This window comes from Schistocerca nitens, chromosome 1 (genome assembly GCF_023898315.1).
Source record: "Schistocerca nitens isolate TAMUIC-IGC-003100 chromosome 1, iqSchNite1.1, whole genome shotgun sequence".
Classification (NCBI taxonomy): domain Eukaryota; kingdom Metazoa; phylum Arthropoda; class Insecta; order Orthoptera; family Acrididae; genus Schistocerca; species Schistocerca nitens.
In genome coordinates this window covers 866,247,032-866,261,984 of record NC_064614.1, presented here as the reverse complement: position 1 = coordinate 866,261,984, position 14,953 = coordinate 866,247,032, and the positions used below count along the sequence as shown (strand labels likewise).

At 36.0% G+C, this 14,953-nt stretch overlaps 1 protein-coding gene across 1 annotated transcript in view; it reads left to right on the top strand.

Annotated features, from left to right (window-relative positions):
- The window catches only part of LOC126263618 (sodium- and chloride-dependent GABA transporter ine-like), a 357,286-nt gene extending 345,770 nt beyond the window's left edge, over nucleotides 1-11,516 (top strand). Inside the window, exons 10-11 of the mRNA XM_049960708.1 lie at nucleotides 2,554-2,730; nucleotides 9,809-11,516. Of these exons, the coding sequence (XP_049816665.1) occupies nucleotides 2,554-2,730; nucleotides 9,809-9,976 (345 nt within the window). The 3' untranslated portion in view covers nucleotides 9,977-11,516. The remainder of the gene's footprint in view (nucleotides 1-2,553; nucleotides 2,731-9,808) is intronic.
- The last annotated feature ends 3,437 nt before the right edge of the window (nucleotides 11,517-14,953 follow it).

Here is a 14,953-nt window from a genome sequence, read left to right as displayed (position 1 = left end):
TCGAGGGATCACCAATTTAGTATTGGAGGGCAGCTGGAGGGTAAAAATCATAGAGGGAGACCAAGAGATGAATACACTAAGCAGATTCAGAAGGATGTAGGCTGCAGTACATACTGGGAGATGCACAGGATAGAGTAGCATGGAGAGCTGCATCAAACCAGTCTCAGGACGGAAGACCACAACAACAACAACCCTCCCCCAGTCTCCTCTTTATCCCCACCCAGTCGCCACTCCCATCATAAACTGGTGCTGCTGCTCACAGTATGGTTTCAATCGCCTGAGACTGCAGTCGTGTGTGTGTGTGTGTGTGTGTGTGTGTGTCTTTAGTTGACATGACAAAGGCCTTAATGGCTGAAAGCTTTACTTGTGGCAGTCTTTTTGTGGTGCGTGTCTGCGACTCTGCATCTCCATTATATGGTGAGTAGCAACTTTTCTTTTCATAATAGTTACATTCCATCCTGAATTTTCCATTGGTTAATGCTAGATAAATGTTAGCAAGTAAATAAGAAAAATTGATACTTGCTATTATTTATATTACTGTACTATGTTATTATTATTCTGTACTATTAATTGTATTTGTACAATTATATTGACATGTTCCACATCCAAGCGATTTACTGGCATGTACGGATCTATGGAATATGAATACCAAATTTAAGAAATGGTAATAAATAAAGAAAATATAAAAACAAAAGTAAATAGAAAGCTACTAATCCATTATGCCATCCAAACATTAATTTAATACAAAAAGAAAAAGAAATTTTTAATAATAATGGAAATTCCTGGATGGAACAATATGTAAAATAAGAGCAATGCATCCACTCACCCATAGCAAATTGATGTGGTGCATACACACACAGAATACAGTGGTCACTAGCTTTAGAGCAATGGCTCTGCTTGTAGCAGAAAGTACACACACACACACACACACACACACACACACACACACACACAGTGGCAGCACTAACAGCACTGATTAAAGAATATGGATTACTGAGAGCAGTTACCTTGGTTGACAGATGTCAGGCATAAAACTACTGAATTGCTTTCATCCTAATATCTCCAAATTGCCCATTACAAAACTAAAAATGAAATTAAAATTATGGCTCCTAAACAATCCTGTATATTCAATAGATGAGTTTCTAGATTTAGTACACTTGTATGATGGAAGACCATCTATCTAAAAATATATGTAATCTCAGGTCTTAGACTGTGTCACAAACTGTAAATATTTGAATGTCAGATATGAATACTGTTACAAACTGTAGACTCCTTAATCTAAGTATGACAATAACAACTTTTTTTTTTGTATAGTCCATATATGTAACTCTGTTCTCTCAACTAAATTTAGAAAAAGTTGTGGAGATAAAAGTGCCAGCCAATAATATGTAACCATAGTAAGTAAGGCTCTGACTTATCCAGAAGACTGGAACAAAAAAAACATTTTTTTGTAATCAGTTGATGTTGGATCAAAATAAAATAAATAAATAAATAAATAAATTACATTAGCAATGTAATTTTCAGGTGAGCTGTCAAAACAAACCAAACAAAATGCACATGTTCAGACAATAGAAAATCCAGGCTGGAATAATAACAATACTACGAAAAGGATCATTGCTACTCACTATATAGTGGACGGCTGAGTCACAGACCAGCACAACAAAAAGACTGCCAAACTTTTGTTTGATGGTCTTTTTTGTCGTGCCTGTCTGTGACTCAGCATTTGCGCTATATGGTGAGTAGCAACTATCCTTCTCATAATATTGATCAAATGCACATGTTAAAATTTTTAGGCCTACAATAGATGAATTATTATAAACTTTATATTATATTTCATAGAAATAAAATTTGATGCACAGAAGATAACACACAGGTGCCGAAACATGTTGGGGTGAATAAAAAGTTAGTGTTCACATAAGGTGGATTTTCAAAACAACCCAAAAGTTAACAGCATATTTTGACAACTCCTCATATTGGGAAGTAGGAGTGATAAAAATATCCTGATAATATTTCCAGAGTCCTTTAAAATATACAGACAACATCCTGTCTAGCTAGCCCAAATTTTCCATCATTTCTTCTCATGGTTAAGGATCCAAGAGTCACCTGTGAAAGCATCCAGACACATTGTATGCTGCAGTTACTATGTCTGTTACACTCCTCACTCCACTTTGCTGCTCCTCACACCTTTCTCTCTCTCTCTCTCTCTCTATCTCTCTCTATCTATCTATCTATCTATCTATCTATCTATCTCTTTCTCTCTATCTATCTATCTATCTCCTTAGATTGGTTGTTTCACTGCACTGGTTTCAGCACACTGTATTCCATACTTTAGTACATTCATTCTGAACAACTGTAATGTAAAGGTCAACTCAGAACTACTGACAGCAAAATATAACACAACTACGAAAATTACAGCACCTGCCTTCATTTCCCTTCCCTTTTTTGTTCTGTCCATTCTCATAGTCTCATTTTAATTTGTAACTTTCAATTTTTTGCTGTAATAAAAAAAGTGACTCTATCATTTCTGATTTTGTTCAATTGTCTTCTTTACAGTGTGTGTGGGTATTCTGCCTCATAGATTATGAGTCTCCCACATACAACAACGGAGAGTATAGGTACCCAGTTTGGGCAGAAGTGCTTGGTTGGTGCATAGCGTCAGCATCACTCCTGTGCATACCAGCATTTGCTGTTGTTGTTGTAATTAAGGCTGAGGGATCAACACTTAAAGAAGTAAGTAGTGAAGAACAACTAATAAAAATATGATGATGATTTTACATTTAGTTTCCATATTTACCACATTTGCAATTGATCCTGACATTATTTTCTGGACTATTTGTCAATACATAGGCCATTATACTGTAACGCTTCAAATGAAGACATTGGAGAAGGGTATAGAAGAGGGAATTAAACATGTAATTTCAGAATTATATGAGGTGTAATCTAAAAGTTCCCAAAATATATTAACTAAAAGTATTATAATATGTTTGTATGGCCACCTCCTGCAGCAGCTGCTAAAATCAATCTTAAGCTTACTTAAATTAACTGCAGTGAGCTTAAGATGGAGAAACCAATGATAACTGATAAAATTATGTTCCAACTAGATCTTAATCTGCACTTGCATCTTCATATTTGGTCCCTTGGGAGCAAATTCTGTCATCTTGTTTGTGTTCAAAAATTCATGAATAATCTAAGCCACTTGTAGTCATAAAGAAAGCTCGACAATTCAAATGGACTCATAACAATTCTATGTAGACTTGGGAACTTTTTGGTACAACTTTGTCATTATGTTGGCAGCAAATGAAATGTTTATCCATGCAAAAAAATGGTCACTGATTTCCCAGCAAGCATTATAGAATTATATGATATCTCATTTTCTACAACAGTATGTAGCACAAATTAACAGGGGGGAAATAGATAAAATAAGAAAGAAAATACAGTTAGAATGGAAAAAGTAACAGATATGAAAAGCCATATTCTTGGATGAAACGAGGAGGGCAGAAGAGGATATTAAAGGAAAAACTTGAATCCTTCATGTTTGAGGGAGGAGACAAAGGAGTATGAAGGGAGGGTAGAAGGGAACAGAGAGAGGATGGACAAATCATGACAATTGTAAGTAAGGCTCCAGTATCATTGCTTAAAACATTTATTGATTATTGTTTTAAGCAGTGATACTGAAACCATACTTACGATGTCATTTCAAGACATATATGTATTTCACTGCAGGCCAAATCATCAAGAAGCTAAATCATAACAAGTTAGGAAAAACTTGACAGCATAATTTTGGCCAATGTAGAGCATTGCAGCTCCACTGAAAGTGTTGTCCTTGCACATGAAAAAATGGGTTAGTTGCCATTTGTAAACAGATGAAAACCACCTCTATGGATTATAAACTAGTGCAATCAATTGTGTTAAACAGTCTACCAGTAGGTATCAAAGGTACCTCAAGTACTTACTTTGTCAGTGGATACTGTCTCCTTCCAAATAAATACTGGATGGGGACATACCACCAATCATTGTCTTTATTGTAAGTGGCACACCAGTGAGATATAGGGGCACTGTACACAGGGGGAGGGAAAAGGGGTGAGGGCGAGGAAGAATTTGAGCTACTACACCCCAACCAATATATTTGAGGTGCTTCCTCATTATCTGTAATGAATCAGACAGTGAAATAATATGAAAACTGACCTTTAAATTGGGAGCCATTAACATTCAGAATATAATCAAGATTGACAAAGAAAGCAAGTCCTGGGTAGTATGAAAGGATATAGAATAGCCATCCTGGCACTGCAAGAAATAAGATTCATCAATGAGAACACATCGAAGTCAGAATGGTATATCATTGCAAAGGGAAGACCAAGTCACAGTGTTTAGAAGCAGCCTTTTATGTTTGCCACAGCATTTGTGGTAGACAGGCACTACCTGACTAATGTTTCTGAATGGAAGGGTGTCAACAAGACGCTCTTGTACCTAGGGATGAAGACATGAAACAAAATCTATATCCTGATAAATGTACATACACATGCGAATTAAAAAACAAAAAAGACAATGGAGGAACAGAGCAGTTCTGGAACATAATATATAAGGTAATGACAGAAGCAAATAAGAGGGGAGTAACAGTCCTGTTGGGTATTTCCAATGCACAGTTTGGTACAGAGAAGAGATTCAAAGGCCTTGTAATAGAATATTTGGCACGCAAGAGAATCAATGAGAATGGAGAGATGCTAGCAAATCTGTTCAGGAGGCACAAGCTGAGAATTGTGACCACTCACTATAAAGTCAATGCATCTAAGAAGATGACATGACTCCAGGTAATAGGGTTAGTGAGAGACGATTAGACCATGTAATGACGCAAGACAAGAACCACAGAGATTTTGAACACTAGTGTCACGAAAACTGTAGAATGGAATCTGACTATTGCCTCACTGAAATGAAATGCAAATGGCTACAAAATAGAAATCAAAGATAGAAAACCATGAACACTAACAGAGTTAACAAATAACTTTTGAACAGATACAAGAATGAATTTGCAAGGTTGGTTGGTTTGTGGGGGTTGAAGGGTCCCAATTTTCAAGGGACTTTACAGTTAAAACATTTGGGAGAAAGTGAAGGATGTTGTAAAAGTGGAATGAGAATGACTGCTCCCAAGTAACAAGAGAAGGGCAACACAAATGGTCACAGATATGTTTGACCCATGGGACTGTGTCACAGAGATGCTGAAGAAACTGAACTGGCAGACTCTTGAAGATACTTGTAAACTATCCCAAGAAAGCTTGCTTACAAAGTTCCAAGAACTGGCTTTAAATGATGATTCTAGGAATGTACTACAACCTCCTCCTTACCACTCGCATAGGGATTGTGAGGGCAAGATTAGGTTAATTACAGCACCATAGAGGCATTTAAACAATCATTCTTCCCACACTAAATACATGAATGGAACAGGAAGAAACCCTAATAACTGATACAATGGGAAGAAATACCCTCTGCCATGCACTTCACAGTAGTTTGCAGAGTATCAGTGTAGATGCAGACGTAAAAGAAAATAAGAGTGGTAGATGGATGAGTGTAAAGAAGCTATTGAGTCTGCAAGAAGTGTATGGAGGCTCTGGCAGAAAACTAAGAAAGAAAACAAATTGAAAATTTGTGAAACTGAGAATAACTACGAAAATAATAATAAATTCCAGGAAAAAAAATGGAATGAAAGTTGGAAAAGTTGATCATGCAGTCAAGGAAAACCAGACAAGAGCCTTCTGTAAGGAGATAAAGAACAAGATAAAAGGGCCATGAAGCAATGTGAAATGACATGATGTTGAACTGAAAATAGAGAAAAATGCAATTTGTGGAAATGGCAAGGTACTTAAACAATCTTCTGACCCTGGAACACCTACAGGAAGGTTAATGCTACAATACAACGAGGTAAACTGCAGAGCTCATACACGCACCTTCATGGAAGTGTTAAAAATAATTAAGATTCTCAAGAGCAATAAGGGTGAAGGTTATGATGTCATTTACACTGAAGAAATTAAATGGGGTTGTCTGGTGACAAAGCAAAGTATATAAAAGAATAATAAAGGACATCTGGATGAACAGAAAGGTATCTAAAGCCTGGGAAAAAGCCGTCACGCCAATTCATCAGAAGGGTGACAAAATGGTACTGGATAAGTGCAACTACTTCTAAGTCTACATCCACACTCTGCAGACCACCACAAAGTGCATAGCAGAGTGTATGTTCCTTCATACCAGTTATTAATGTTTCTTTCCATTCCATTCACATATGAAGCAGGGGAAGAATGATTGAGTGCCTCTGTGCATGCTGTAATTCTTCTAATCTTGTCCTCGTCATCCCTATGTGAGTGATGAGTGATACATAGAGCAGGTGGGGTGTAGTATATTTCTAGAGTCATCATTTAAAGCCTATTCTCAAAACTTGGTTGATAGACTTTGTCAGGATAGTTTACATTTATCTTAAAGAGTCATTTCAGTTTCCTCGCTGTCACTCTAACACTCTGATTGCACTTTCCCAGTATTCTACCAATAAACTGCTTTACCTACAACTGAGCCTATGTGCTCATCCCATTTCATATCCCTGCAAAGTGTTACACCGGGTATACGTATGAGTAACTCATGTATATGTAGGAGCTGGCCAATTCCAACAGTGATTTATTGATATTGTAGTCTTGGGATAATACATTTTTAAGTTTTGTGAAGTGCAGAATTTTACATTTCTGAACATTTAAAGCAAGTTAGTTGCCTATCTTAGCACCACTTGGAAATCTTATTGAGATCTGTTTGAATATTAATGCAGCCTCTTCAGATAATACTTCATTATAGATGACTGCATCATGTGCAAAAAGCCTGATTTTACTATTAATATTGTTTAAAAGGTCATTAATGTACAACATGAACAGCAAGGGTCCAAACATCCTTCCCTGGGGTGCACCCGAAGCTGTCTACATCTGATGATGCCTGTCCATCCAAGATAACATGCTGTGTCTTCCCTACCAAAAAAGTCCTCAATCCAGTCACAAATTGTACTCCACACCCCATATGATCCTACAATAAGTGTAGGTGTGGTACTATGTCAAATGCTTTTCAGAAATCAGTAATATAATCTCTAGATAATTGGTGAGTAGGATAGAAGAGCAGCTCAAGTCAGGCACTGGAGACTATCAGGTTGTTTTCTGAAAAGTGAGGAACTTCACTGAAAAGGATATTAGAACATCAGATATTAGAAGAATGTCACAGGAAAGATAAAAACACTTTAGTGACCTTAATGGGCTTTCCCAGAGCTTATGAATCTGTAGACAGGAATGTGTTGTTATAATTTTTTCTGTAAAGTTAGTATTCTTGTCAAACTGCCAGTATTTCCCCCAAAGACAATGCCATATCTCACTGTTGCCTCAAGTAGCTATGGTACACTACTTTTTTCATGTCTGTGGCAGAGACGTTGGCTATGACTGACATTATCTTTTAAATAGTCTATATGTGAGAACCACGACAGATTTCTGTCCAACTGCATTCCGGAGAATTCAACACGTTCTGCTTTGTTTAGTTCCAGACTTCCATGCATAATTTGAATATAATTTATTTTAGACTGTTTTGTCTTAAACTGCATAAGCTGTGTTTTTGAAATATTTAGTTATAGGCCATTCAGATGAAACCACACATCTAGATTTTCTAGAGTTTTCATGATATTTTTGGGAATTTCTTCTGCATTTTTATTTTCTATCAGTAGTGATCTGTCATCAGCAAATAAAACTGAATGATGATTTATATTTATGCGTAAGACATTTATGTAAAAAAGAAAAAGTATTGGGCCTTGTGGTACCATCTGTAAGATAGTTCTCCATTTTGAGGAATATTTTCTTTTGTCTGGTGTTATGACAACCCTTTTCTGTCAATTTGTCAAATATAACTTACACCACTGTAAGGCACTGTATGCAATTCCATATTTTTGCATTTTGTATAATAATAGTGATTGGTTTACACAGCCTAACACCTTGGATAAGTCACAGAAGATTTCTGCAGCTTTTTTTATTTATCTAAGGTGAAACTAACTTTATTTGTGAATTCATTAATTTCATAAATCATACTTTTGCCTTTTTGGAAGCCAAATTGATTCTATGATATTACATTAAATTTGTGACAGAAATTTTGAATTTGGGTTGCAACAGTCATTTCAAATATCTCAGAAAACACAGGAAAAATGGAAACTGGATGATAATTTCCCATGTCTTCTTGAGAGCCTTTTTTAAATGACGATGAGACTAGTGAATCAAAATTTTATGGCATAGTATATGTACATTCATGTATCCATTGGGATTTCCAGACATCACTCACTGTGTGCAACATTTTATTAAGGAGTTAAAAGCTAAAAGTACGTGGAGGTCAGACACAAGTACACCGTGACAAAGCAGCCATGGCATTTCTTGTGTGCTTGGAGACACACAAACAAACATTACTCACTATTATCCTGGTCTGAAATGTATTAATCAGCAGGGCCATGACTTCCCAAAATCATGTCTTGAAATGAGATCCATTCTGTCTGAAATTTTGCCCACCACACCTAGAACAACTTTCCATCGGCCTCCCAATCTCTGCAATATTCTTGTCAGACCCTATGCTCTTTCTACATCCATCTCCCTACCCTACAGCTCCTACCCCTGTGACCCTTCCCACTGCAAGACTTGCCCTTTGCACCCTCCTACCACCACCTATAGCAGTATTGTAATTGGAAAACCCGTACTATCAAAGGGAGAGCCACTAGTGAAACAACACGTCGTATACCAGCCTTTATGTAAACACTGTTTGGCGTTTTTGCATCGGCATGATTAACACCAAATTGTCAGTTAGGATGAATGGGCATATGCAGAGGGTGTTTACTGGCAACACACAATATATTGTTGCAGAGCATGCTCTACAGCATGATGATCATGACCTCGGTGCCTGTTTCACCACATGTGCCATCTGGATTCTTCACCCAGAACCAGTTTCTCAGAACTCTGCAGGTGGGAGCTAGTGTTACAACATGTCCTTGGTTCCTGCCACCCACCTGAGCTTAATTTAAGTTAATTTCTTCCATCTCAGCATTTCTTCAGAGTAACTATTCTTTAGTTTTCTACATCTTTTATTGCCTTACCCATCTATTTTTCACTGCTCCCTCCCACATCTGTTATGTACCACCGACTTAGCTTTTCACTCTTATTAACTCATAAATGATGTTTAAGCAATAATTTCTGTATTGCATATTATACTGTCTTCCATCTTTAAGCTCTCAGGTTTTCAAATCTCATCTGATGCAGTCCCCAACAATCAGTCTTTCCTTCTCATCTTGTGTGGTAAGTCTCCCCTGACTTGCAGTTCTGAGTGACTTTCCTGAAATCTACCCCTTTTCATAGACCTCTCCAGTCCTTTCCCTTCACCACTCTTCCTTCCACTTCTACTCTTCTGCCTGAAGAAGGAGCCACTGGCTCTGAAAGCTTGCCTGAGTATAACCTCCTTTTATGTGTGTGTTCTGCTGCCACTTGGTGAGTAGATTTTTTATTTATCTGTCCAATTAAATTATTTTGTTATAAATAAACATTCAAATAGACATATAAATAAGGACCAAAAGCCGATGCTAGATTAGTGAAAGAGGGTGATTTCTGAGGAGGTAGAATGTGCTGGAGAGTGAGTACCTCCACATATGAGAGACGTGACTGTTTAGAAAACTATAATGTGTAGAATTTTATGTTTAGTATATGAAGTATGTTATCCTTACAGTTTGAAAATGGTAATTTGCATTTCTAATGTAGTTTTACTTTTATTTCAGAAGCTAAAGAACTCCATCAGGTCTCACATAATAGAATGTGAACAATGTGGTAGTGATAGATGTGAACATTTAAAGCAAAACAAGGAGCAGCCACGGGAACTGTTAACATTACTTGATAATAAAACTGAATCTCAGCTAAACCAAATTATAACTGTAACCACACCTTAAAACATTAGAGTTTCCTAAGTGCTGGGCTTGCTCTTTTGAAAAACAGGTGTCCAGCAGTATTAAAAAGACATGCTTCAAAATAGAAGTATTTCCTCTATAAAGGATATTATATAAAGGAGATTAACTGTTGTGAACATTGACTTAGTGGAATTTAAATTATTGTTGTTTCTGCACTGCAGTTTGTGTGTTTACAACAGGTTATTTTGTAAATGACAGTTGTACCAGATACAAAACCATTTTAGAAGAACTTTGTCTCTCATGCGTTCCCTGTGCCATCAAACTTGCATTTTACCTCATTGTAGATGATTCAAAAGTTACATCATTATCATGTGTAGTTAAAATCCATACTTCATGAAGCTTATAAATATAAAGATTGTAAGTGTATCATATTTTTTAAGTTCTCTTGATTAGATAAGATGATCTGTCCAAATATTGTACTGTAGTAATCGTGCTGTTAATTGAGCATTGTAAAATTGTCATCCCATTGTAGGAAATATTGTATGTATGTACTGTGTTCAAAGTGTTGTGGTATTTATCACATTTGTAAATATGTAGTTTTTTGATCTTTAGATATTTGATACATGCAATTGTATGTTGCTGTATTTACTTATATAAGACTTTATTGTGCAGAAAGAGGCTGATAACTTATTTCACTTAAATAGTTCTAACTTCCCTCAGACTTGTCATTCATTGATTGTCAATCAGAAACAGAGTCCAAATTTTGGAGTCCTGAGCCAAATGTGACCTGACATTATGTACAAACTCCTAAAACTGAACTGCAAAATGTTATTCCTAAAAGTTTGCCACTTCAGTCATTTTACTATGAACTAGTCACAGTCATTTCCTGTCATGTACTACAGTCGATTCTTTCCTCTCCAATCTCTTGTAAGTTAATTGATTTATCTTTCTCCATTATTTCTGTGAAATAAAATGTGACATGAGTGTGGTATCATTTGTCTTTACTTATTTTTAACTGTTCTCTAATAGAGGAAAGTTAAAATACTCTAGGTATGAAGGGGTTGGTGAATGTTTCAGTAGGGAAGCAAAGGATAAAGAAAGTGAGTGAGTAAGTAAGTAAGGAATCTATTAATTGCCCATTTATTAGGAGCATGCTGACCACTGAAGATATACTGTGTGAAAAATACATACATTCATACATTAATACTAGTCCCATAGATCCTGCATATGACATTTTGCAATGATGTGTAATGTGTCACTTTAACATAAGTTGTTATTGTTGGTGGTGGTGGTGTGTTTTTTTACTGCTTCATATCTAAAAATTCATCTATTGAGTAGGTGTAGTTGTCATTCATAAATTCTTTTAGTTTGTTTTTAAATGCTGGTTGGCTGTCAGACTTTTAATGTTATTTGGCAAATGACCAACGATTTTTGTGGCAGCGTAATTCACCCCTTTCTGTGACAAAGTCAGATTTAACCCAGAATAGTGAAGATCATTCTTTTTTCTTAGTTTTGTAGCTATGTACTTTGCTGTTACTTTTGGAATTGGGGTGGATTATTAATAAAAAATTTCATAAGTGAATATATGTATTGTGAAGGTACTGTGAATATCCTGAGTTCCTTAAATAAATGTCTGCAAGGTGATCTTGGGTGGGTTGCAGCTATTATTCTGATTACACACTTTTGTGCAATGAATACTTTTTCTCTTAATGATGAATTACCCAAAATATGAAGCCATACGAAAGCAGTGAATGAAAATAGGCATAGTAGGCTAATTTACTGATATGTTTATCACCAGGGTTTGCAGTAACCACAACAACATCAGTAGCTGAACCTAACTGTTTCAGCAGGTCAGCAATGTGTTTCTTCCAATTCAATTTCTCATCAATGCACATCCCCAGAAATTTTGAATACTCTGCCTTAGCAACAGACTTCCGTTCATAGTCTATATTTCTCAATGGTGTTATGCTATTTCTTGTACGAAATTGTATATAATGTGTTTTCTCAAAATTTAGTGCGAGTCCATTTGTAGAGAACTACTTGATAATTTTCTGAAAGACGTTATTTACAATTTCCTCAGCTGATTCTTGTTTGTTGGGTGTGATTACTATAAATGTATCATCAACAACAAGAACTAGCTTTGCATCTTTATGAATACAGAGTGGCAAGTCATTAATAGATATGAAGAACAATAAAGGACCCAAGACTGAACACTATGGGGCACCATTCTTCATACCTCTCCAGTTAGCCAACACTGCAGATCATTACAGACTGTTAATTTCAGCCTTGTGCATTCTTCCAATTAAATATGAATTAAACCATTTGGTGCACTGTCCCACTCATACCACAATACTAAAGGTTATCTAGTACAATTTCATGATTCACACAATCAGAAACTTACTATTGGCTACTCTTGAATACATTACTTTTTCAAGAATTTTTGGATGAAGCTGTCAGAAGTGAGACTGGGCAGTAGTCGTTAGCGTCAGACATATCCTCTTTTTTATGCAATGGTTTAACAATAATGTATTTCAGTCTATCTGAAAAAATGCCCTGTTTCAGTGAGCTACTACATATGTGGCTGAGAATTCTGCTTATCTGTTGGAACAAGATTTTAGTACTCTGTTGGAAATGCCATCAATTACACGTGAGCTTTTACTTTTGAGTGAATTTATTATTTCCCTAATTTCAGTAGAAGAGGTGGATTGAATTTCAATTTTATCAAATTTCGTAGGTATTGCCTCTTCCATACACTCCCTTGCATTTTTTAATGAATAGCTGGATCCTGTGTTCTCTACAACACTTGAAGAATGATTATTAAAAATGTTTTCTACTTCTGACTTTTTGTTAACAGATTTTTCATTGAGTTTGATAGAAATACATTCTTCCTGTGCTCTTTGTTGCCATGTTCCCCTTTTAACAATATTCCAAATTGTTTTAATTTTACTATCAGATATGCTAATCTCAGACATATTGCACATACTTCTGGACTTTTTAATAACTTTTCTTAATACAATGCAGTAGCTTTTATAATGTTCCACTGTTTCTGGATCATTACTCCTCCTAGCTATAAGATACATTCTCTTTTCTGTTTACAAGATATTTTTATGTCTTTGGTAAGCTACAGCTTGTTAGATGGTTTCTTTCGATTATATTTCACTGTTTTCTTAGTGAAACTGTTTCCAAATATACTTAGAGGTATCACGAAATAGGTTAAAATTTAAATTAGCATCAAGTACCCTGTACACCTCAACCCAGTCTAACTGTTGCAAGCTTTCCCTAAAATATTCAATTGAATGCAATATTTTGGAGGACTGTTTTGCATTACGGTATGGAGCTATGACATATTCTGTAACTAGCTGTGCATCATGATCAGACAGACTATTCTTAACAGGAAAAGTTTTTATTTGATTAAATTTATCTTGGTCTGTAAAAACATTATCTATCGGTGTGCTGCTTTCCTGGACCACCTGAGTAGGAAAATCAATAACTGACATCAAGAAAGAAAGAACCAAGTAATAATTCAAGGTCAAGCTTTCTACTGGACTCTTTCAGAAAATCTACTTTGAAATCCCCACAAACTATAATTTGCTTCCCTCTGGCTGACATAGCACAACAAAGAATCTGTTTTTCAAAAATAGCTGAAAATTTCCCAATGGGGACCTATACGCAGCTACAGTTATAAAAGTACCATTATTTAGTTTAAGCTCACTTGCACATGCTTCTATATTTTGCTCTACACAAAAGTTTTTAGTTTTCTAATTTTTCACACTGCCAGATATGGCAACTCCTCCTTTCTCCATAGTGTCTATACTTACATGTGCTGAATGCTTATGTCCACCTACATTTACCATTTCCATACCTGTGACTATGTGATGGTCAGACAGGCATAGCACATCTATTCCACCCTCAGTTTCTAAATATTCTAAACGAACAAGAAGCTCATCTACTTTGTTTTTCAATCCCTTGATACTCTGATGCAATATATTAACATTATTTTTCACTGTACTGTTATGAGAATCTTGAGATATTTTAACATCTCTAGTACCTGCCTGTCTGAGCTTCTCATTAAGCTTAATTTCAATCAGTATTGGATGATTGGACACTGATCTTAGCCCAAAAAAGAAGTACTCCCATGAGTTTCAGTGCCCTCCCCCCTCCCTGTAAAGACTTACTTTTCCTTTTTAATTAATTTTCCTAGCTCTGTCACTTCATCTTAGAATGACAACTCTAAAAGTCAGTACATGGGAGGTACAAAGTCTTTTGTGAGCTGTTTATCAAAGGTACTGTCACACCTAGGCAAGCATTGCTACAAAATTATGAATAGAAGCTTCTTTAAATCACATGATATCACATGCATCACCTTAGGAACATAATCTTTATAATTGGGAAAAAATTCACCCTGAGCATAAAGAGGATCTCCTCATCTGTACATTTTCTTTTGTAACTCAATTGTCATCCTTTATTTTCTATTATGCTTCAAAACACCTTCTACAAAAAACAAGTAGTGAACTGGCTGTAGTAATTTAACACAAAAAGTGATTCCACTCTCAATGATATAACTGCATACTGTCAGGATACTTGGTAAGTATAATAGTTAGACAGTATTCACACTGTTGTGAGAGTTAGTGGAAGACAGAGAATATTACATTTGTGCAAATTAGTGAAATGTCTGGCCCAATGAAATAACATATTAGGGGCACTGGGGAGGTGTAAGTGAAATGACGCTGATTCCAAGACAAAAGCAGCAAGAAAAGCCAGGGCAAGCTATTTCATACAGCAGAGCATGATGAACAGTTCAGAGGGAAATCACAGCATGCAAGATGCTGTAACAGCAGCAGAGAGTAATGATGGCTAAATCTAAATTGTTAAGAGCAATCACTACTTTTTTCATAGTAAGATTGTAAACACTCTCCCCCTCTCCTTGCAACCCTCTATATAAAGTTGAAGACTGTCTGAATTTGTAAATGCACAAAAGGACTATGAAGGTTGTTTATTCTAGTCCACAGGGCTAAAGCT